The sequence below is a fragment of the Plodia interpunctella genome, chromosome 1, assembly GCF_027563975.2.
Source record: "Plodia interpunctella isolate USDA-ARS_2022_Savannah chromosome 1, ilPloInte3.2, whole genome shotgun sequence".
NCBI lineage: Eukaryota > Metazoa > Arthropoda > Insecta > Lepidoptera > Pyralidae > Plodia > Plodia interpunctella.
In genome coordinates, this window is record NC_071294.1 from 4,463,405 (window position 1) to 4,489,360 (window position 25,956).

The 25,956-nt window shown below is 34.6% G+C and overlaps 2 protein-coding genes across 15 annotated transcripts in view; one reads left to right on the plus strand and one right to left on the minus strand.

Moving 5' to 3' along the window:
• Window positions 1-808: 808 nt before the first annotated feature.
• Window positions 809-4,221, minus strand: Zw (Zwischenferment). Its single transcript, XM_053744099.1, has one exon. The coding sequence runs from the start codon at window positions 3,810-3,812 to the stop codon at window positions 2,328-2,330; it is 1,485 nt and encodes a 494-aa protein (XP_053600074.1). The 5' UTR covers window positions 3,813-4,221; the 3' UTR covers window positions 809-2,327.
• A 1,695-nt stretch (window positions 4,222-5,916) lies between these two features.
• Window positions 5,917-25,956, plus strand: part of usp (ultraspiracle) — a 39,533-nt gene continuing 19,493 nt past the window's right edge. For 2 of the 14 annotated variants that reach the window (XM_053750750.1, XM_053750805.1), the window contains exons 1-2: window positions 15,255-15,812; window positions 18,780-19,002. In XM_053750750.1, coding sequence (XP_053606725.1) covers window positions 15,629-15,812; window positions 18,780-19,002 — 407 coding nt within the window. In that variant the 5' untranslated portion in view covers window positions 15,255-15,628. Of the gene's footprint in view, window positions 6,247-8,388; window positions 8,619-15,254; window positions 15,813-18,779; window positions 19,003-25,956 lie in introns of those variants that run through there. The other 12 variants (XM_053750797.1, XM_053750780.1, XM_053750758.1 and 9 more) reach the window with 12 other exon arrangements.

Sequence of the window (25,956 nt, forward strand, 5' to 3'; positions counted from 1 at the left end):
TGAAGTGTATATGTAAATGAAAATGATTATGATGATGTAAATGATTTCTTTCTTTCAAAAAGTGTATATGTAAATGATTATGATGATGTAAATGATTTCTTTCTTTCAAAAAGTGTAGAGTTTGAATTACACATCTCAGTATCGATCTAGTCTATTCACAGTGAGACGCAACGACCAATCACAGAGCGTCATCGCCATTACGACGCGGCGACAACCACCCACACTGGAATGTGATTGGTTAGTTGCGTCTCATTGCAAATCGACTCTAAAGTAAAAAGTGATATCCGTCGGAAAATGTCAAGTTTGCCGATAATGTATTGCTGCCTCCACCCTGTCATCCAACAGTTTGCCAAACTTTGGCAGTTCGGTATACATTGCTGGTTTTTCATTGCACTAAATAAAAGCAATCATACTAACTACGCAATGTTGCATGTGTCCGAGTTCGGCGAAAGCGTGAAGCTGGCATTATAATCGCTTGTAACATCGGTCTCTGCGCCTATCGGCCAAACCAAAAATAATTGAAATAGTAAAGTTACTGTTGTCAGTTAAATGTTGATAAACCTTTAAATTTTTACCCACCTTTACCCTAAAGTTAACTAGCTGTTGCCGGTAGCTCCACCCACGGCCTATTCATTCCCCAAACTATACTATCTATGTATTCTTTTTTTTTATTAAAATCGGTCCAGCGATGTAGCCACTATTAATATTGATTAATTTTGTTTTGTAGTCTAATTCAAACTGTGCATATGTATGATGTCAGCAAACAACTGATTTGTTAAATAATGTTGATGTAGTAAAACAACTGGGGTACTGATTGCCTGATCTTTAATTTTGTAAAATAATTGTCATTTACATATAAAAAAATAGGTTAATACTATTTTCATTGTGGAAGACTCTATTTTTGTTGACATAGCCAAAGCCCTAAGCCATGAAAAATATATGCATTCATGTAGGTATACTATGTATATTGTAAAAATTCTAGCAAGCTCTCTCTTTTTTAGTTCTAGCCAACTTAAATATTATAATTTAACTTATTATAAAGAAAACAGTGTTATACAAATCCAATAAGCATTAGGTATAAATGAGGTATAAATGTAAACAAAAGCACAATAAAAAAAACAGTCAATAATCGAGACAGAATTTGGAAATATACATGAAACCAAATACTAATGTCCATTTTAACAACATAAATTATAGGCAAAAATATTGAAAAGAATATTTTTACATTTCTCAAATAAAAAATATTGTTCTTTTACAAAACCCCTATGGCATGCCTTAAGTTATTTGTAATTTACTTGTCATGTTTAATAGACTATTCATAAACCAGATTAGCATAGTTAGATTAGATAGTAACACATTATCAGCTTATCAACAGTGCAGATCATTCAATGTATTAGCACTTGAAGATCAATTATTATCAAAAATACTTTATATAATAACAGTCATATTTTAATGCATGATTTGGCAATTTACTGATCAGTTAATCTGAAGATGACTTTCAATCATGTGCAAAAAACTACTTAAGATATGGACTAGTAGGTACTGCGTTGAACATATTATTTAGCAAAGATACTGAATAAGACACTGATAAAATATAATTATGAAATTGACAATTTTTTTATTAGAAATCAAGACAAATTGTACAAGTTTTATGATCAATCATTCAGGTCTTATCTGTAATGTGTTACTGAAATGCAATATTATATAATAATGAAAGATTTATTAGTAAAATATCTACCTTAACTTTATCTAAAAGGTCAAACTATTACAGAACACATGCAGATTGTTTCAAGGTGAAGCGAAGTGACCTCTGTATAATTAAAAGCTACACTCTACTTGTTATACCTACTGGTACAAACACTGTCATAAAAATTTAGGTATGTATTGTAGGAATTCTTTATCACAGCTAAGTTACAAAGTATACCTGAAAGACATTTTTGAGATGTTAGACATCATGAAAGGCACTAACACAACACACATGATTAACTATACATATTGCAAGTAGGTATATTAAATAATAAAATTTTATAACAGACATGCAAAAATACATGTGAATAATACAAACATTTATTAAATATAATGGAATGTTGCAATTACTAAATATTTAAAAAAATATGACTCTTAATCAGCAGTTTTCATTTAACCTTAAAATGACCTACAAGTACAAAGACCATTAACAATAGGCAAAAATTGGAATGACTTATTGTAAAATGCATCTAAAATATAGGAATCCTCAATATTATTATGTTTGTTCTTAAAATTAAAGTTACAACAGAATATCACCAAAATAACAACAAACCGACACCATAGAATTTGTGATGTAAACATTAAGATGAAGCTGGTTTTTTCCACTTGTAAGAACCTGAGTATTTGAAGTCATAGCTAGACAGTGTCGCATCAGCTTCTTGGGGCCCTCTAGACCCATACACATAAGGAAGAGGCTTAATATGTTGTTGTTCCAGCTGCTTCAAAACTGGGGTGAAAATCCGCCAAGCTTCCTTCAATTCGTCATTACGAACAAAGTGCATCTGGGTACCAGTGAAAACATCCAATATCAATCTCTCATAAGCATCGGGAACATCAGCACCACTATAACGCATGCTGTATGTCAAATCCAACTCTGTCTCCACCAGATCAAACTTCATGCCAGGAGATTTACTCATGAATTTCAAATATAAAGCTTCACCAGGTTGAACTCTAATAACAAGTTCATTTCTCTTTGCATGGCCATTAAAAATATCACCAGGCACATCCTTGAACTGGACCCTCACTTCAGCTTTCCTTTCATTTAGAGCTTTCCCACAGCGCAGTACAAATGGCACTCCTTGCCATCTAGCATTGTTGATATGTAATGCTGCCAGAGCATATGTTGGTGTTATTGAGCCTTTAGGCACTGTAGGATCATCAAGATATCCAAGGGTTTCTTCACCTTGGCCATCAGGGTTACTTACATACTGGCCAATCAGGATATCATCAAGTTCAATAGGCCTGATATGCCTCAGAACTTTCACCTTTTCATCTCTGATATCATTGGGGTTCAAAGACACTGGCTTTTCCATAGCAACCAATGAAAGGATTTGCAGAAGATGGTTCTGCATTACATCACGAATAATGCCAAAGTCATCAAAGTACCCACCTCTACCTTCTGTACCAAAAGGCTCTTTAAATGAGATCAGAACAGATGCAATATTTTCTCTATTCCAGGAAGGATTAAATATCTGGTTGGCAAATCTAATGGTCATAAGATTTTGTACCATTTCTTTCCCCAAGTAATGATCTATTCTGTAAAGCTGCTCTTCTCTAAAAAGCCCAGCCAAATGGTTGCTCAGCTTGTCAGAACTCTCTGCATCTCTGCCAAAAGGTTTCTCTATTATAATCCTAGTATAGCCTTTGATAGATATACAAGCATTTTTTATATTCACAGTAACATCTTCAAAAACGGTAGGCGGAACGGCCAAGTAGAAAATACGATTGGCTACAGGGCCTTTTTCATACTTTGTGATAGACTGATTAAGAAGTTCGTAATCAATACGTTTATCGTAAGATCCCGCCACATAATCATTACATGCCCAGAATCTCTCATATTGATCTTCTTCTCCAGGTCGTACTTTAATGTACTTTTTGCACTTCTCCTTTACTTCTTCCAAAGTCTGCTTCGTACGGGCATAACCAACAAATCTAGTTTTTTCCGGCAACACGTTATCTCGATATAAATACCAAATCGTTGGATATATTTTCTTTTTAGCAAGATCTCCTGATGCACCCAACAAGATAAAGGTATGGGGATAGTCGAAATCTGTTTTATTTTCCATTATAAAAAAATAAAAGTTAGTGCAACTTTTTGTAATGTAAATTGAGTAGGATGAACTGTATCACTTATCACCTATTGTCACTTAATAACGCACTAATTTGATTAATCACAATATATATACCTATTTATTTGTGTTGGGCAAACTACATTAAAATTACAGTCTAAAAATCTATAAATTATTACAATACAACCACAACTTGCAATCAGATATAAACGCTGATTTGCAGTTTGTTTCCATTTATCAAAAGCAGGAATGGTAATAAAATAAATTTATTGGTGGTTTATAACTGACTTGCGAAGTGACTATTGGTAGCCGTGTAGTTATTCCAAATTTTACCAATAATAGACCGCTAACAATCCGATTAGAAAAAAATGTTGCAATGAGAACAACTTGAACACCCGTGACATTATTTGACATTGAAAACTTTTTTAATTTTATGTATTTGTAGCATAGTATTTAGAACTATGTTTGCACACAAACGAGGATAAATATATCATTTTATTTTATTAAATTAACTAAGATTCTGGAATCTTTCTCGAATTATTTTTTTAAAAGTGTTAGGTGTAACTTCCATTTATTAAAAAAGACAATAGGGCATATTACGCAAAGTTCAGCACAGATGGCGCTACTGGTACAACTAAGGTACACAAACATTGCCAATGGAGGCAATTTTCAATATTGTTACGACCAAAAATATCTTCTACGCAATCGTGGTGAGAGTTGAAAGGAAAAAGAAGGGATTTTGTGGATTATCCTCAAAATAATAACACTATTTTAGGTTATGTTCTGCATTATTTGGTCAACTGTGATCATACATTGATATTGATAACTTGATTTTGATTGAAGATCTTACCTGTATAAAGTCCATATTTTAATACTAGTCTAGTAGTCTTCACGTGTGAAGTGTTCAGAGCTTCTTTTCGACCGTTTACTGATTCGAATTTAACAGCGTGTTTAGTTTTCGAAAATTTTTATCTTATGGAAAACCATTTTTCCCAATATTTCGGCACTCGAATATGCTACATTGTTGTATATTTTCACAAACGAATGCTTACATAAAGAAAGGATTAATAAAGTATCTAAAATAAACGTTTTAATCGACATAGCAAAAGGCGGCAAAGCTTTTGTGTACCTGACATACAGTGTTGTACTCTGGCGGGATAAATGCGCATTAATACTCCCTATTATAAAATAATGACGATATCTTTCGTTCCGTTTATACAAGAAACACATACGCATTTTAGAAATACAAGCGAAGAAACGTGAGAGCGCTAATATCATATGTGTCCACAACGTAGTCGTCGTTTGCTCTGCAACATTCATCTTGCCACTTTGTATGAGAGTAGACAGAGAAAGCTATTGACCTTGTCATGTCTTCCATTTCGCTCATACACGAAAGAGATGTGCATATTAGATGTACATGAGAAAAAACGAGACAGAGCGCTGACATCTTTGGTCCCTCATTTCGTTCCCGGCCACTTTGTATGAGATTAGTCGGATTGGGCCGGCAAGTTTTATGGAAATCTTCTAACTCATTTGGTTACACATATGTCCGTCGCGACCATAAAGCTGTAGGTAAAGACACCCGATAGCCAGTACTCCCAAGAACTTGTTGATACAAACTACATGACATATCTATCTATCTGTAGCTGTAGCTGTATGTATATTGTATAATATAAAGTTAGAAAGAGCCCTGCGCGCGTACCATCTCTCTGATTGATGTCGCATTATGATAGAAAATACCGTAATATTTTTATGTCTCTAGGTATATAATTATATACTGTAATGTACCTAGTTACATGAAAGCTATTTATTACTATCTTGATATAACAGATACTAGATAAAGTTTAGTGATAGTTTGATTATATTACTTGTTATTTAGTTATAGTAGATAAGTTTTGTGAAATATAAATCAAGGTACCCAAGATTCAAATAAAAATATAGGTGAGAAAAATACAGATGCGCGCCTTTCTAAATCTGTTTAAAAAGAAGAGCATTAACCGTAGTATTCCGATTCCTTAGGTTTCCGCCTTTCCGGATTCGGAAAATGCCGCGCTTACTAGGCAGACAGTTTTTTTTCTGTTTCTGAACGAAACTACAACTGTGACGTGACGCTAGTTGAGAAATGTCATTTTGCGCGATTGTATTTTTTGGATGATCAATTTTACGAAAATTTCGTGACATTCCTTGATAAATAACACTGTATAAATGTATATAAATTAAGCACAATTCCAACATAAGTGCGTTTCACATAGCTATAGCTACAAGTAAGAACTACAAGCCATTATAATTTCTTGTTGTATAGGTATATTTAGTTCAACGACCTTGTTACTGACAGGTTCATCTTTGCGACACTACTAATTTTATGAAAGTGGTAAACCATTGTAGGCTTCTGAGAAAATATTGAAGAGGATGGAGCCCTCGAGGGAATCAGGTAAGTTTAAACCAAACTTGATATTTTAACAGTTACCTATAATGAACATTTTGATAGACCTAGCCTAGCCTAGACACTAGACATCATTGCTTTGTATTGTAGATTTCTTAATAGAGAACAGGACTTTTGTTTATTTTAGGAAATTGGTCACATATCTATATTATCCACAGTGAAATTCCAGTTTGAATATATGCATTTATAGAAAAAAACTAGGTAGCAATAAGTTTAAATGAACTGTGTGTTATGTTGGTACAAAATAAACATTTCTGTGTATACCTGTCCTTTCCTAAAGCAAAGAGGTATTCATCATGGATATGGTTCTATGCACTCAATATTGTATAGTAAGTTTTAATATATAATAAGATTTGATTAAAGCTAATGCTTTCAAATACAGTATAGATACATAACCAATAAATGATGTAGGTATCTAATTTCAATGGTTTCATTTAATAGGTGTATTATTAATAATTCATTTAGTTTATTATTAATACACCTATAGACTTACTAGACTTCACTACACACAACAATAAATGTTACAAAATATCCCTGACATTAGCCAGAAAAAGCTGACTTTGGTAATTAAATTATAGTCAATCATTATCATCTATTTATCAAACTGAAATAATCATAAAATATTATTAGAGATGTTTGCCTTATGAAGACTTGATGAACCTTATTATATAAAAGTTATGGCATTGAATACATTTCAAACAAAAGCTGTCAGTCAATAAGGCAAGATCAGGTGCTATGACAATGAGCCAAAGTGCTGTTCACCTGGTGGAATTATTAGTAACAGATCTTAATCTTGCGACTGTTTTAGCTTTTATTTATGCTAGCTCTTTTGTGAAGATTGAGCTTGAAACTACTTGTGAAATTTTATAAAGAACAAAATCAAACAGTGCTATACATATAATATATTTTTTGCATATAACAAGACAGAGGAGTAAAATATTTTTTAATGTGTAAGTTCAGTAGTTTTAATATCAGTAGGAATAAATAAAATAATTAAATTATGTTTGTTAGGTAGGTACTATTTAATTTTTGATAATAAAAACATACACAAAATAATGTTTTTTACAAGAACCATAAAAGTAATGCTGTAAGGATGTGCTTTAAAAGATTTTAGTTTCATAGGTCCTTACTAGATGGCGCTACAAGTTTTAAGGAATAACAAATATCTAAAGAAAACATGACTACAATGATAGAATCCCATGCCAAAAATTGAAAAAACACACCCCTAAATAACCAATTGTGTAGTTTCTGTAGATAACAAGTTTAACATTATAGTTGTTTAGTTAGTTTAATATTTGTGATTTGAATTATAATTAGCAATCAGTGCAACATTTACCTCTTGACTTAATTTTGTAACTAATTAAATTGAAGACTGCTGGTGGGACATGTGGTAGGCTTTGATTTGCACCAACTTCTCTTATAATGAAGGCTGGTTTACAAGGGGCTAACTATTCAATTGATGAAAGTGTATTTAGCCTGGTCATATGAATGTGCTGAAAAGTGTGCACACTCTTCAGCCAAGTCTGTCTTTTATCTGCTGTTTTTATTTGTAACAACATTTACTTCTTCTGAGAGAGATAGCTACTGAGGTGTCTATCTTGGAAAATCTTGATTCTGTTCCAGTATCTACTATCTATTAATATGTCCATGGAAAATGTTGGTAACATATATGACAATCGTTAGAAAGGGTACCCTGCTGCTCTTTGATGGTGCCATGAAACTACACTTCATCTAACCAAGCCAAGACTTCTAGCCAAGAGCTGGTCCTACTGATCAATTTTAAATCCCCACAATTTCAACTTTATTTTCAGTTCATAGGAATCTCATTTAATACCTTACTTGGTGTTGTCGTTGAATTGGTTATGTATAAAGAAACAAAAAGGTTTATACTTATTTTAAACCACGGTGTTGCATCACATCTGTCTCATATCTCAACACAAAATGACAAATTCTACATGCAGAAACCGGAGTTGGTACAATGCATCCGGCTCGAAGGTCCAACACGTGTGATGCGGCGGCGACAGGCATCGCGGGCGGGTGGCAGGGTGAGGGGTGCGCAGTCGTGTGCAGTGGACCACTCGACGTCGCACAAGGTCAAGGAGAATGATTAACAACGAAAATACAGCAAAACAAACGGTGGCGCGGGGCACGAGCGGGGACGCCGGACGCGCCGCGCCGCGCCAGTCGCAGCTCCGCCGCCACCCGCACCGGCCGCCACGCGCGCCGATCGCGACGCGACGCTGAAAATCGATGCACGATCAGCAACCGGCTTTCAACACGTTTCAACTGTAATTCGATAGTAACCTTTGATGAGTGACGTCAACAACGCCGGCCCCCATGCAACAGCGCCACTCGTGATTGTGATGCATATTTGCAGTCGATGGTTCAGGCAGCCCAGGGTTGTCTCATGGCATTCCTGACAACTTTTAAAAGTTTATTCTGACACGTTTTGTTTCGTTTAAAATTTTATATTCTTTGCTATGAAGCCTCGGAGCCCTTGCTATACTTTTTAAAAGTAAGATAGCATAAAATCGATACGTCATTGCAAGGCGACAAGTAGTTAATATTCTTACTTAGGTACATCTTGTATACTAGAGTGAAGATTAGGTATTTATTACACTCTAAAATGCGCACTGCATAATTAAGAGAACTAGTTATATGCTATTTAAATGCAGAGGATTTAATAGCGTTCGCACGTATCAAAATATTTTCAAAAGATATTTAAACTACCAAATACCATTAAGTTAAATGCAGTCATGAACGATTTATATAATTGCTTGCATACATTGTTATTAGCTGTCTTTATGATAAAAGAGTCTGAAACAAAACCGTATGATCAGTACTCAGTGGGTAACAATTTATCTTTTAAAATTGATATTATTGAAAAAGCCCTGACGAATACGGAATCTTTGGAAAATAATAATAAACCGATTGTACTTGTATTTGACACTGGCTACAATAGTACCTACTGTAAAGCCGTAGAAATTAAAAAGATATCATAATTTATCTGTGTGCATATAAAGTTGGTAATGTTTTAATGCCCTTATGTCTTTATCTGACGTGAGTGGTAAAGAGCATTGCAAGGTTGCAAGTGTATTGACTCTAGGTGTTTTGAATACATTTATCTGGCCTCTATCGGTCTAGTAGATACATTCCCATTTGCGTATATTATTTTAAAAAGCGTTTCCTTGCCAGTAACAAATATCTTATCCAAATCCAAAACATGCATGACAAAGCTGCCTTTGTGAAAGATTACATCACGATCACAAAGCCGTTCTTGTATAAGTACATCTTTCTCGTGTTTTTCTCTGTAATGAAATTGCGCATTACTTTTCTATAAATACTGAATTTTACATACATTATATCATCCGTGTGAAAATTTTGATTTTCAGCATCTTGCGTATCTCCTCGTGTCATTAAAATACGTCCAGATTTCAGCCAAATCCTACCTGCTTATTTCTTGAGTTTCTTCATTAGAAATAAAGGAATACATCTTTTTTTAATTGCAAGGTATTAAAGTAGTTTGTGAAAATAAAAATTCGTCTTCTCTTAGCATACAAACACATTCAGTTTTTTAAGTATCTGATTTATTTTTTGCGTTGAAAGCGCTTACCTATATACCTGCTTATGATGCTGCCATTTGCATTCCGGTCATTGTTATTTTGACAACTATCTGCGCAGTGCCTTTGCAGATAACCTTAGCTTGATTACCTACTCTACCTACCACCTGATAATGCATTGTTTTATTTTATACTATGTACTTTTTGTAGTTTCAGTACTACATAAATTCGCATGGCGTGGCTTACTTATCTGCATCCTTTCTGTTATCTGTCAACTAAGGATTGTGCCCCATGGCTTTCCTTTGTTGGAAATGGGAAACATAGCGTTCCTCATAAAAAGTAGACACCAGATATAAACAGAACTTTTCAAATCAATCGCCTATGCTAGGTTAATGTGGTCAAACTCTTTGTTGCATATAGGTTCATAGTTGCATTCTTCTTATCTTTAAATCATGTTTTACAATATTCTCCTCTTCGCAAACATTAAGTTTTTCGATCTCTGGTTTACATAATGACCAAAACTTGGAAACTAATCATTGCAATCAGTAGTTGAAAAAATAACATAGTAAGAATAAAAACCTTTTTGGTTTATAGAGCGGTTACTCAAGATGATTGTATCATTGTCAAGGCCTTCTGGTTTATTAGAATTCATTGCCGCCCTCACGTTAACTCACTTTACGAATACTAATATAATGTTGCTTTTTTGTTAATGTGGATTCGCATTATTAACTCGTTTACTCGCCCGTACTCTTAAATAATCTTGGATTTACAAAACTAATTCGTTAATTTTACATTCTGATCAGTTTTTTTTTAATTTCACACAAAAAATGACATTCTCGATAGTTAGTTTACGATTACCGTGAGTTTCCAGTGTTTGCCTGAATTGTCGTATGTTTTATGATAATTTAAACTTGAAAACTATTTTTAGTAACATAATAATTATTGTTTCAGTTGTACATTATGTCTCCTTTCGCGATATATTACTAAGATGACACTTAAACTCGTCGATGAATCTAAAGTATGCATTACACTATCTCAAACATTTCCATTTCTATCATCGTACTCTTACGACCTACTAAAATTGTATTGTAAATTCTTTTAGACTTTTCTTTCAAGTAAAACCTCCCCTTTAAAAGGAGCATTCGATACAATGAGATTTGGTTTTAATACAACATGGTAAATGGCTCTAATCAATTTATTTCATCGACTTTGATGAATTAGCTGTGAAAAATAAATATTTTCACAGTACTACATACACAATAATACCAAAAAGGATTTGCCTTATTTAGTTTCGTATGTAATATAGAGTTTATTGCGTGTACCTAATCACAATCACAAGATTGGCGTCACGCCGCGGGAAATGTTGGCTTGGTCACGGCCAAGGCCTTTGCCGGCATATTCAATGTTACATAACCATAATAAAATGTACTCAGATTTTCTCTTTCCGTGAATTTGAGATTGGCAATTTTTGCATCTATGATCTATCACATTTTCTAAACTTCAAAAGTTTTGATATGTTTATCGGTGCGTTTCGTTTGTTCTATTTTTGCTAAGAAAACATTTTCTACTGATAAATCATGCCATCTATTAAATTCAATTTTATTTCTTTCTACTATTATCATATCGTCCTTTTTACGACATCATATTCTGTCGCCCTAACAAAATAATTGTTGATCCTTGACTATGCATTTTTGATACGTAACATTGTTATATGGTACATCTTTTTGTCGAATCTACAATACACTTACTATTTGCATTTAACAAGTAAAATCTATACATCTATCGGCTTTGTATTTTGTTTTGCCATGCTGTTTTATGTTACCAAATATTTTAGCATTCTGCCATTAAAGTGACAAACGCACTTTATTCTGCCCCATATCTACAAAACAACAAAAAGTACCTAATCCAGATTTGGATGGCAGCATTGTTTTTGGTCGAGTTCCGGTTGCGCATTTGCGGAGTGCCTAGCCCTCAACTCGGCCAGCCAGCATCGCTGTGATCTCGTACACAAACAAAAAACACCTGTAGCCGTCAGCGAATCGCCAAGGTCGCAGGCCCCTGTGGCGCGCTCTGCGTTCCGCTTACCCATATCTCGCGGCGAATGCAGGCGGCTGACGACTCCGCCCCCGCGCCTGACTCACCGCACCACATCTCGCTCTCGGGTCAAGTCTAGGACGGGCATTTGACTTTGTTTCTGCGGTTCTAATGCTGCTATGCTCCTACCTCGGGAAATATGGCGCGATTTGTGGCATCCAATATCGTGACGTCAGTGCATTTTGATTCAATTTCTATTAAATATTGTGCAAGTAGTCCCCATGGAGCAATTCGATCATATAATTAGTAGGTACTGCGTTAAATAACCAGAACATACGGTCTGTCCTAAGACGTTATTATCTTTAAAGCATTTGTTACAAATAACAATATTAGTCCCTCAAATATTTAACGTTGCATCATCGTTGTAATACCAAACTCCAAGTCCATACCCGGCGTGTCGGTTACTTTATTAAATTGACAATGTCAAATTTATAAATGGCGTTTCTTATTCAACGAAAGTTAAAATCCAGATAATGAAAAGGAAAGTGTCTTATGTGTGTGAGTGAGTCTGATAAGGTGGTGCGCGCGCGTCGCTATTGTCAATGTTAATTTGTGGCTGACGGACGAGCGCGCGTCAAGTCAAGGTCGGCGCGGATCGATAGCAGTGCGGGGATAGTGGGACGCGCGAGGGGGGGGCGGGCCTTGCACACCACATGCACGGATGCACGCTCGAAGAAAGTGCATGAAAGTAGAAGCATTCTTTGATAATACTGCAAACCTCTTCACGCTAGCTAGGTGCGTGGCTCATAATTAAGAAAAACTTCGTCCATTAGTAAATCTATTACGATTATCTGAAAGATTGATGTCTACAAAATTACTTTCGTTTTTGCTTCAAACCCTGTCTCTAATTCCGATATAATGCATCGTGCGATCACAGATTCGGGAGCAAGGAATGCAAATTTCGTTATTAATAGAATCCTCATAATACTTTGGTATTACATATACCAAAGTAGGAACAGGAACACCAATACTGTGTAATACAAGTGATGTGAATAATTTACCTTTGTCATGATCATTGTCGATGCCAGTCCAGTATGTACTATTCGCTTAGTCATTGTTGGGGCGATTCCCATTGTGTGTTCCATCAATACTAACAACATCATAATAGCTCAATACTACCATTCTGAACGTGTGATACTAATGGCACCTGATGGTATTTTGGCACAAAGCTTATTTATGTCTCATTGACGTGTAGGTGTCATGTTTACAAGAGTTAAGTGATTTGTTGCTGATAATTTTTCAAGACAATATAGTAACCACCTACGTCCGAGATTTAATCCTAGGAGACCCTTTTACCCGAGGGAAGCTATCAATTTCATCGCCGTTGTTCTCAAGGATATTACCTACATCCTGATTGACAGCTTCGTATATGTAGAGTAGACCCTTACAAAGTCTGTCGATTTCTCCACATCATACTTAAAGGATTTCGCTTCAATTATTTCTTTTCAATTGGGCGTGGATAATATCTGGACGCCCACGCAGTAAATGACACGCAATACATGCCTTCACTCAATTATTAGAGCTTTTGGTTTACTAAATCTTTTATAGCTTAATTTTCTTAAAAGTTCGCACAATAGTTTGTTGTTATGGAAACACAATTCCCTCGCATTTCTGTGACACAAACAGCGCTTTTAACATTAATTAGTGTAACCAAATTACATTTCACGTTAATTTTGTAACTTCATTTTAATTTTATACTGAGTGAAAAAATTGTACCTACGGGTAGTCTTTTACAATGGTGGACTTCTTTGTTACTATTCCTTGCTGTTGGTTATGTGAATTGAAACTACAAGGTATTATTTATCAGTGTGATGATTCATCAAATTATTGTTAGGTTTACTTTTTCATCACATTTATTTCCCATGTCTATCATATAAATCCAATTACCCATTCCAACCCAAAACAAAGAACCTGATGGAGGCATAATCTAATATACGGAATAACCGGTCATCTTCGTGTATCGAAACTATCTCTACATATGTTACTTGTCCACCAAAATAACATGTCGATAAAGGCCACTTAGACAGTGACTAAAACGAAGATATTGAAGAAATCTGGTTTTTACGTAGTCAATCGTTCCAATCTATACTTATTGCTAATGCTAATCCATTATTCTATTTTCGCTTTGCCGTGATACCCAATATCTATCGCCCAATATCAATAGCCTATGGTATTTTATTCCTTTTCTTCATCTGTCAAAAAATTGAGATACTTTTCAATGAAACTCTCCCTGCGAGGGCTGCGCGCTCATATAGGCGAGATGAGTGTACATCTCTCCATTCGTTGGTATACGGACACTGACAGCAATGAATTATATATAATGTCTTCGTCTTCACATATTGATTTATATAATTTATCGTTATAATTTAATGTTCTTTTGATCACCGGATATACCATTGTTTTTTGCGTCAAGATGTTAAAAATGGGAACACGTGTGAGCACCTCCACACACATGCTTCAAGGCCGCACATATGTCTCCGTAATGGGGCTCAATCTTGTAAACAAACTTTATATGTCTTCATTTGGAAAAGCTCGCCAATTTCATAGAATTGTGGTGTGGGTGCCGAAAACAATTACCGAGACCAATTCGAAATTTAACTAGGAAACAATTCCCCAAATATCTGTGACACCATCATTGGATTTATGTTTATAAAGTTAGGTAGCCAATTACAGGCTTGGCAAGATGAACGCAACGCCAGATATAAAAATATTTATGCAAATTCTGTATGCCTGATTTAAATTCAAAATCATCTCTTGTTCTTGTTATCGATGACAAGAGGTTGAATGTACATATTCGCGTGCCAATGTAATGACGTATTAAGATTATAGGATTATAGATACCGGTATCGATAATCAATATATTTGCAAAGTTTATATTTCATATGCTATTTGATATAATGTTATATATCGACAAATAATAAAACTGATTCTACTGAGTGAGACAGCGAAATTTTACATGGCAGGGGCTAAAGCGAGGAGCTCGCTCCATGATGAGTGACGTAAAACTTAATTACAGAAACGCGCCGCAGCCACGATCACGAAGGCCAACTGCTAACAACTTCAATTATTTAGATGAATCCATCGGATGTAATATATTTAATTTAAAATAATCTAGTTCACATTGGTATCGACTATATATATATTTACGACTTAATGACAAAAAATATTATTGTAGCATTTATAACTACTCGTTTTCGACATAAATTCAGATTAATACCACGTATGATTGTATGCGGACCTTGAGCGCTCCAGGTGAGACCTTCACGCCGGTAACCGCGCGGAAGTTGGCATACCTACGGGTTTTTTTTTTGTCAAATTTGAGCTCATTGAATTGCGCATTAGTCAGTACATAGTTTAGCATCGCTGCTGAAACTTGTCGGAGCATTGTTGTCGCGCTGCACTGCGATATCGCACGTCGGCTGTAATAACTATCGCTATCACAATGTCACAACGATGTCTACATTGTCCCCAGCGCGGACGATGCTTTTATGTGCTGTATCAGTAGTAGCTAGTCGATCGCGTCCAGCCGTGTTGTTTAGTCAGATCCTTAATCGCCACAAACTATCTCGTTCTTTTCAAGTGTAAATTGATTGTGACGAAAGCATCTGAGTTACATAGGGGGCCGCCTGACGTTTATTTTGTGTGTACCTATCTAAACTGTTATCACAACATAGTGCACAGGATTGATAGTGATGTGAGGATGTTTGTGCTTGGTCATGTCGGTGGCGAAGAAAGATAAGCCGACAATGTCGGTGACGGCGCTGATGAACTGGGCGAGGCCGCCGCCACCGACTCCTCAACAGCCGTCGCCGGCGACCCCTGCGCCGATGACAGGCTTCCTCCAGCCGCTGCAGACGCAGTCCAGCTTGGTGCCAAACGATTGTTCTCTCGACATGCAATGTAAATAATTTTACTTCATTTTAAATTAATACCTTACCAATAATGTTATAGATAGATACAATATACAATGTAGTAAACATGATGATGTCATCAAGATAAAAGACACAGGTAGTTCAAAATGTTGATGAAAATGGCAAGAGGAGTTGCAATTTATCGTTTTAGTTTTCGCCTAATCAACGAAAATTAATTTGTTCATCGTTGACAGATTTTGATTTTTAAAGTAAATAAACTGAATAAACATTTTTGCACGTAGGCGATGAAACCTTGAGCTGAGTTACTAAAGACGGTAAGACATAAAGCAATCATGTCTGGAAAAGAAATAAAAATAATCTTGTGGATAATTTAAGTTTCTGTGATGTAATAATTCAAAGTAATTGAAAACGATCTTACCGTTTAAATAACACAGAAGGTACAAGAATTAGAAACATAATGTCAATCATGACTGGCTTATATTTTCCTTTTTTACCACTAACTGCTATATAAACTGTAACTTCTTCTTTTGTTTATTTACGTTATAAATTGAGAATGATCGTATCGACTTGTCTTAGCCAAAAATGCTTTGAGGCTCCCAGCAGTAAGTCAGAAACAATAGAAAGATCTTCTGGCTTGTCCAGTGCATATTCGTTACTTGGGCATTACTCAGAACATAACCTAGAGATTAGACGCCAATATTCGTCATAATAGAGCTACAGAACAACTGATTGCTTCGAATAAATCAACGGCAACAGAAAATAAATTGATTCAGATCCTTGAAAAATGATAAAGCTAGTTTGAAGATGACATAATGCATCGATAACCGATCATTATGTAGATATCTATATGACAGTCTATGCTGACTGAGCATCCTCGAATCCTGGCCATGCTCACCCGTATGTCCACAGTGATTACTCACCAAGTAATCACATATTTCCGACGACTTTTTAATTACAAGGGACTTCTAACTGCACGATGTAATGCCGTCTCGCCACAGTGAAAACTGTGATTACTTGAATAATGATGAAACGTTGTCTTTTGATATCGCGAGTATCACTGTCTAGTTAATGTACAATTTCCAGAATCGCACACTCAATTTACTCTTAATTAGAAATTTGAGCAACAGGCAGCAAGTAATTAGTATTCGTTTTTAATTATACATCAAGGAGTGCTGTGTTTGTTATTATGTCCTACATATCTTGTGCTTGAAAGGACTCCAAAGGAAAAACGTAGTCATAAATTGCAAGTCATTAGATAGAGAACAATAGCCATTTCTGAAAATATCTGCTTACAAGATAAAACATACATGATAATTAATCTAAAGTATATAAGGATACTTTAGATTATTCATAAATCGTTATTTTGCCGCACAAAACTACCATATTTAGATTGTTTAAAAAAATATTGTTAATTATTTGTTTTAAATACGAGAAAATTTTTTGTCGAAATCTTGGTATTTTTATGTGAAGACATAATGTCCTTACTACTTATTTATTTCAACCTACTAGGTTAGACGAGTAGGCTTTTATAAAATATTATATGTAATGATAGGTAGATATGGCCCGGTGCCTGTCATTTAGTTTTAACGAACTTCTGGAAAATATTAGTATCTCCAGATGATCTCCAGAACTCCAAACTACTTAGATAAAGTTCTGTGAGTATCTCTAGCGCTTGTGCACACATTAATAGCTAAGAAAATTATTATGGCTTACCTTTGTCTTGTTGTAAAAATGTTTCGTCTGAGTGGGGCTCAGGGCCCAATGAAATTCCGATTCCGTATATTTTAAACGGAAACTGCTCATAATATTATGTATTTTATTCGGGAATGAGATCATTTTAAAGTGTTTTATTCCCACCTTGAACCTTCATCTGTTTAACTTTGTAATTTCGATTTGGGATTCGCCGGTCGTATCTTTGAAATTCCCCTCTCTAGATTTAAATTCGTTCCTCGTTACAAGATCATATTGATAGCGAACACATCAATAAAGTATGACGATTTGATATTCGTTTTTTTCTGCGTATCTTAAATCGTATACATAATGTATTGTTTGCATTTCGTACTGATTTGTTAATGTTTTACATAAATAATACCTAGAAAATAAAACTTGTGGCTTGTGTTGTAGTTTACTTACAGGCTCCACTTCCACGGTCATAAAAGATGTTTGATTCGAGTCTTTTAGAAACATTTTTGTTGTATATATTTCAGAATATGATTCATATCATCTTTTATATTTTATTCACTTAATATTAAGGCACTGCTGGTGTGTCAATCTTCTGGACAATGTGGATGTTCCATTAGCATCACTCTTGGAGAATTAGGCTGGTAAACAGAACCAATATTATAGTTTTTTCGTTCATGCGGCTACAGGGCGGCGGCACACATCTGTCTGTAAACAGTAAAATTAAAGTCTTCTAACGTTGCGTCGTAAGAGGGTGGCTGCTCGTGTTTATTTGCTTTTATCTGCCGCCGCCCCCTCTAATGGACCGGTCTGCCGGCCTTTTTAAGCATTCAAAACTTTTTCTTCACTTTCCGGTGTATTTAGTGTGACGTCTTTTTATATCCCTATACATTCTAAGCCATTGCGAAATATTAGTTTTATTATTTTATTAGTATACCCAGACTCATTACCACCTTAGATACACCGCGTAGTTACACTGATGAAATCTCATTCGGAGCATTTTGGTGTAGGAATAACTACAACAGATGACAGGTGCTGTCTGCCAAATTGAAAATTTACATCTGTCGCGTATTGTTTAATTTTGGCTCGTTTATTAAGTTTCTAGTGGGACGTGATCTAGGTACGCAGATAAGATATGTTTAGAAGTGAAAAGTTAATAAAGCTAACAGCGCCAAAATATCCGAGGTGTATCTTCAATAGAGAATTCTTACGAGTACATTACACAAGTCCTAGTTATCTACTGATCGTTTATTAACTAGTGTTTGGCAAAGGCCTCAGTCATACGAATAAAGAAAACAAAAAAATTAGTGTACAGTGTTTTTGTCCTCAGGGCTGAATTTGGAGAATTCTACGTTCATGTCGCCGATGTCTCCGCCTGAGATGAAGCCAGACACGGCGATGCTGGACGGGCTCCGGGACGACGCCACGTCTCCCCCCTCTTTCAAGAACTACCCCCCAAATCACCCGCTGAGTGGCTCCAAGCACCTGTGTTCCATATGCGGTGATAGGGCATCTGGAAAGCATTATGGAGTATACAGGTGAGTGGCATATGGATTTGTGAATAATTTTTTGCAGGAGATTCATTCCTGTGGGAATTTCGGAATTCCCAACATAGCTCGATAATAAAACTTCACGCCACCACTCAATCGACCGTTTTAGAATTTTACAATGAACATAGCAGAGGTTCCAAAATAAAAGAAAGCCTATATTCTGTAAGGCTAAAGCACTAATTTAGTACTTATATGAACGGGGAAGAGGGGTTGTTATATTAGAATCAAACATTAAATACTTAAAACTACTTTAGAAAAACCATTTTCCAAACTATAATTTTTCAGATGATAGAAAAGAGTTTAGTCAAAGGATAAACGACGATTTTGTATATTTAGATCCAGCTCAATCGAGAGTATAATTTTTTCTTTCGTCTATTTAGAAATCAGTAAAAAATCGTTTCAAGGCGGAAACGAAATTTTAGTTTTAAACAGACGAAAAAAAAACAGTGATTCGTGTGTCTTTATGATTTCAAATTAAGAATACAGAATACAAACTCAGCGAATACCTATTTATTCACATTATATGCAGCTAATTATCATTTTCGACGTTTTTGCATTGCAGAAAAAAGTTCATTGTTTTCCCTTTGCCTTTGTTCGTTGTAACTATAAAAAATGTTCTTCTTACTACTTGAAAATAAGATCACTTATATTTTTACAAAAAATAGTAAATGCAAGTCGCACGGGTTTGCATAAGAAATGTGTGATGTTTTCTGTAATTGACTAAATTTTTATATCAAATCCATTATAATTTGAAAAATCAATTATTATTCTGTCTATATCACGTATGTAGGATATAGCATAAAAGACGGGAAAAAATCTTACATTTTCATGAATGGATGAAATGAAAAATGCCCTCTGTGGTCTCCATTCATTATGATAATACAAAAAGTACTTCACAGCCAAACATGCGTGTGCGTCAATTATATTGCACATTTACTTTTGAACGAAATATTATATACTAGAAGTCTGTCCCGGCTTCGCCCGGGTAAAACCATAATAAAGAAGTTGCCTATGTCACTCCAGAAGGTTTCGTCTAAATCTGTGCCAAATTCCATCAAAATCGACCCAGTAGTTTTTGAGTTTATCTATTACAAACAAAAATACAAATCTGTCTATATAATATTAGTATTGATTTGTAAAATGACGCGAGATTGGAAAACGGTATCGGAAACCATGGGCCAATTGAAACTATTCGATATTTCAAATCCTGTAACTATGATAATGCTAACGATCGACCTTCTGGCTTAGCCTCTTTTAAACCTAATCAACTACGGTCGATATTCAGCCGCCAGGTGGTGTTTTACACATTGCTGGCCAAGAATATTCTAGCTACCTAGGTATTTTTACTAAGTTCATGATTTATATTAGTCCCTTGAGTGTCGCTTGTTATTTGTAAAACCACTTAGACTGGCTTGTCTTTGCCATGTATCGGGCAGATGTTGAATTCTAACACTATTACATAAATATGTATGTAGATCGTGTTGGTACCAAATAGTAAAAACTATGATACTTAATGAAACATTTCACGTATTTGAAATGATCCTTTTATACAAAGAATACGATGTTTTTATACTTACAAAAAGGTTTTTTCATATAAAGTCGTTGTGTATGTAAGCAGTGTTTTTTCGAAACGTTTAAGCCTTTAAGTACGTCAATTTTACGAGCTCCATTTCAATAATTCAAAAAGACCTGATAATATTGATCGTCGAGAACATGAAAGTGGCTCACATTTAGCTTAGCTATTCAGTTATTAGTTAATATATACACATGTATATTTATCGAATTTGATATTATGCTAATAAATTCTGAATGCTTTGTAGAAACAAGTGAAGATCGCTTCTTTGCTTTTAGGGAATTCTCTTCAGTAAATATGAATAAAATTTCGTGTTACACATGCTTCAATGAGCAAATATGTTTTTCTATAAATGTTTACACAAATCATTGCTCACAGACCCGGATAACTGTAAGAATCAAACTACTAAAATCCATTCTCAATTTTACGACTATTATGATGACGTAAAAGTCTGACAAATAGGAATGAATTTACTGGTGTCGTTTGTATTTTGAAGGGGGTATTTTTTTACTCAACACGTAGGCGGTAATTATTTTTTTCCTTGAAATACATAACAATTTTCCTTGTCACCTCCAAGGTACCTTATCTACTCGAACCAACTTGAATCTTTTTCACATACCGTACAATAGTGCTATACATGTTGCTGTGTTCCCAAAAAAGGTTTTTTCTAGTTTGGCAATTATTTAATTCATGTTGTTCTCTCTAACATTATTTTCATACATTTATTCCCTATAATTCTTCAGCTCATTCTTTCGGATCAAAACACAATGTCTTCTGCCAATCGAGATACGCAGGTCTACTCCTAAATTGCTGGTTGAGCGTGGGATTCGTCTAAATGTGTACTGTATTATATTTCTATAATGTAATAAAAAATGGGTGGTAAATAAAAAGTTCTTCATTTATTTATTTTATGTATAAGTTTAGAAATACACTAAGGAAATAAAAGTTTTTTTTTTTATTGTGAATTAACCGCCCGTCCCAGTTTCGCTTGGGTAAAAACGTAATAAAAATCTGCACGGATTTTCATGTGGTTTTTACCAATAGATCGATCGATCGAAAAAGGTTTAAGTGTCTAAACCTTTCTATTGGTGAAAACCGCAGGAATATCCGTGCAGTGGTTTTTGAGTTTATCGCGATTTATAATATGTAAGGATTATCGGGTATATCACATTTCGCAGCATCCTGGCGTCGTGCAATTGAAACACCTGATGAAACGCATACAATATTCACTTTTATACGATCAACGTCTGCACATTATGGTACACCCCACGTATTATTATGGCCATGTCCATTATAAGAATAGTGTTATTGTCTGCAGTCTGCAGTCTAGACACTAGTCTAGGACTCTTGCTTTCCAAACGATTTGACTTGAATTTCTTGTCAGTATTTCGAGATTTTACTGTTTTTAGGGCTCGTTTTCAAAATTCACACATTTTCACGATAATCAAGGAATGCAGCTCTTTTGTGGGTTGCTGTATTTATGACTGAACTAATATTATAAATTATGAAAGTTTGTTTGTCCTTTCATATCAAAACGGAGCATTGTGGTGATTTTTGGTGTGGAGATAGTTGAATGAGTGACATAGGCTACTGTCTTTGCCATCGGCGGAACCGCGGGCAACAGCTAGTTACTTAGGATAAAATACTTTATAAATCTTATTATATAATTTCATTTTATTGGTAATGTGAGGTTATTAAAGGTATATGTATAAACACCGTGATGTAATTTTATTTCCCCTATTAGAGGTACTTTAAGCTAAAGTGTGTGTGTATGATGTAAATCGTGTTGTTGTTAAATTCAAAATTCAAATTCAAATCATTTATTCAGAAATTAGACCTTCACAGGCACTTTTTCTCGTCAATCTTTAAATTTATAGTTATTTCTCACAAGCTAGAAACTACTGGCATTTCGGAACGACCACTGCTGAGAAGAAATGCCGAAAGAAACTCATTTGAACAGTGTTGGTCCCTATCATGCCAGATCGGCTTACCATTATTGTTTCTTACAAAAAAATTTTTTTTTCTTTTCTTTCTAATAATATATAAAAGTACATAATGTACATAGTCAAAAGGTATATCAAAACAGGTTATGATTGTGATCCGAGTGCTGATTATAATATATATATATATATATATATATATATATATATATATATATATATATATATATATATATATATATATATATATATATATATATATATATATATATATATATATATATATATATATATATATCGATGTGAAACACAATTAACTTACATGAAAATATATGAGAAACGAGATGACCAGTTCCCTCTGGCAGCACCCGTTCACGAGTTGACGCATGGGACAGCCATCGCGTAGCTCAACCATAATAGAGGGAACCTCACGACCCGGCCCACGACGCCACCACCAGATTGACCATTTGAGTGAGCATGACACACTCGATTCCCATGACTTCATAATTACAATTCTTATTCGTCGAAATAGAAGTATAATTCAGACACTTGAAGATCACAAATCACGTACATGTTTTACAAATAAAATTTAAATGCCATACGAATTATTATAACAAAATTCAAAATTGTGAATAAAATAATAAAAAACAGTAAAATAAAAATTAGGAGATCATGTGTGGAGTGGCAAAGTTGTCGGGAGGATCCAAGCGTTTTTATCAGTCAAATAGGCGTTAATTGTGTAATACGCTTTATCCATTAAATTTTTCTTAACATAAATTTTAAAATTTTTCATTGGCAGATTAATAGCCTCTGCAGGGAGTTTATTGAATAATTTTACACTTTGACCCACGAAAGACCGCCGAACCTTTTTAAGCCTGAATCTATTCATACAAAGTTTGTGCTTATTTCTAGTGTTTACACTATTTACTTCGTTTAATTTTTTATATAAATGTAAATTTGATTTGACAAAAATAAGCACATCAAAGATATACTGACATACCACAGTGAGGATGTTAATTGATTTGAAGAGTTCTTGAAGAGAATCTCGAGGTTTTAACCCATAAATAAAACGGATAGCTCTTTTCTGTAATACAAAAATTTTTCCTATGTCAGCTGCATTACCCCAAACTAATAGTCCGTAGGACATAATGCTATGAAAGTAGCTGAAATACACAAGTCTAGCTGTATCTATGTTCGTACACTGTCTGATCCTTCTCACTGCAAAAGCTGCCGTACTAAGTTTTTTGGCCGTGATTTCAATATGTTTATCCCACTTTAATTTGTCGTCCACAGTAATGCCCAGGAATTTAGTACTATGTACCCATTCCAGAGCTTTACCATTTACTGTTAAAGGTATAACATTGTGCGAGTTATTTAAGAGAGAAAATTTAATACATTTTGTCTTCTCTGTATTTAGAGCTAAGTTGTTGGTTGTAAACCAGTTAAGCACTACCGACATGCTATTACTTATAAAGTTATAGTTTTCACTTTTTCTATCGACTTTAAATAATAAGGATGTATCGTCTGCAAATAGAACTACTTCGCTTAAATGTTGGGCAAGGCATGGGAGGTCGTTAATATAAATCAAAAATAAAAAGGGACCGATAATGGAGCCTTGAGGTACGCCTATGTGAACAGGTGCACTATCGGAAATTGTTTTGTTAATTTCTACTCTCTGTGTTCTATTATCTAGGTAAGACGAAAGAACACTAAGAGCCGCGCCAGTGACACCATAATGTTGAAGTTTATTTTTGAGTATATTATGATCTACACAGTCAAAAGCTTTCGATAAGTCACAGAAAATACCTACGACATCTGTTACCAGATGGGCATTTATATTCATTAAATAATATTATTATTTGTAGATATTGACATTAATAAATAATTATAAGTAAAATAAAAAGTATTACTATAAAAAAAACACAGATTCTATGAGTGACTATGTAGTCGCGTGCAATAATATAATGACATGCGCAAAATTAAAGATTTTACACCTTCATAATAATTTGATTAAATTGGCCAGCGATCGCGTGGGAGGCACGCGTTAAAAATATTCCAAATGACATAGCGTTTGCTCCAGACTTTATCTATGATTATAAATTCCTTAATCGACAACCTATACCACTGTACAAATCAGGACAGAAAGTATACTCCTGCTATTCTGTTCTGTAAACCATTAAATATTAACTACCGCTATAATAACTTATGACGCTTAGATATAATTTGTAAATAGTATTAAGATCAAAATAAAAATTTGGTGTCTATAGTCACAAGATCCCTCAGTTTTTGTATCACCTTGTCTGTGTACAGAGACACAAAGATTAGTTATATATATTTGTATCATATTTAAAGTAGACATTATATTTAGTTTCAGTCAAGGGTTTGCATATGTGATAGCTTGATTTACAATTCTATCGATCCTAGTACGCCTGCAATACCATGCAATTCATTTTATTTTCACCTTGAGAATAGTTTAATATTGGAACGACGAGGGCAGCTGGTTGACTTTCAGACAGCAAATTATACTAATAAGAGTACATACTGTATGTTTAAACTTATCTATTTTATACCACGACAAAGTAAATACATCGAGACTGATTTTGTAGAAAGGTTTGAAAATCGGTATCGTGCTATATTTTTTCTGTTAAAACGAAATATACGAGTATCTAAGTAATAGGCGCCTTTTGAAAATATTTTCATTCTATTTATCTTCAATGAACAGGGCTTTCGTCAAGATTTTAGTATATAATTCACGTAGGCGAAACCACAGGTAAAATTTTAGTTATTTATATCTTACCACAATTATTTTTATAAATATATATTTTTTACATAAGACCTGAGCATTCTTCCGGACGAATGTCTCGGGAGACAAGACTCATCAAATTTTACCAAGGGTACGCACCTCGCTTCACCCAATATGAAAGAAATAAAGCTGGTAAATCTAATTGTTAGGCCTCGTAAAACGTTTATTAAATTTGATTTTTCGCCTGAAATAGCAGAATATTGGCGAATAGAAAAAGGAAAATAAAGAGATTTTCCTCTTTCAATGTATGTGTACAACTTTACTAGTCGCGTCTCCGGCTTGATTTCTTTTGAATACTTTTCCGAATAAGAGAAAATTGATAAAAAATAAATTTTCTTTCCCTTGCGGAATTTCGCGTCGTGTTTTCAATGCAAACATTGACTAATGGCCAAGTGGAGCACTCACAGCCATTCATATTAATTTTAAACACTTTCTGAAAATATGAATCAATACTCGTTTATAGAAAAATGTGCATTCCGTTTCTTCGCACCCACGTTCTGCGTCTCCGGTCCCACAATAAATTCAATTAATGTTCACTGGCTATAAGAGTACAATATTTTATATAGTCTGGAGTAAATAATACCAGTTTGTGAGGTGCAAACTTGTTCACGTTCGCGTGTGTGGGT

Coding starts and splice junctions, on each gene's coding strand:
- Zw (XM_053744099.1), bottom strand. CDS start 3,812: ATGGAAAATAAAACAGATTTCGACTATCCCCATACCTTTATCTTGTTG.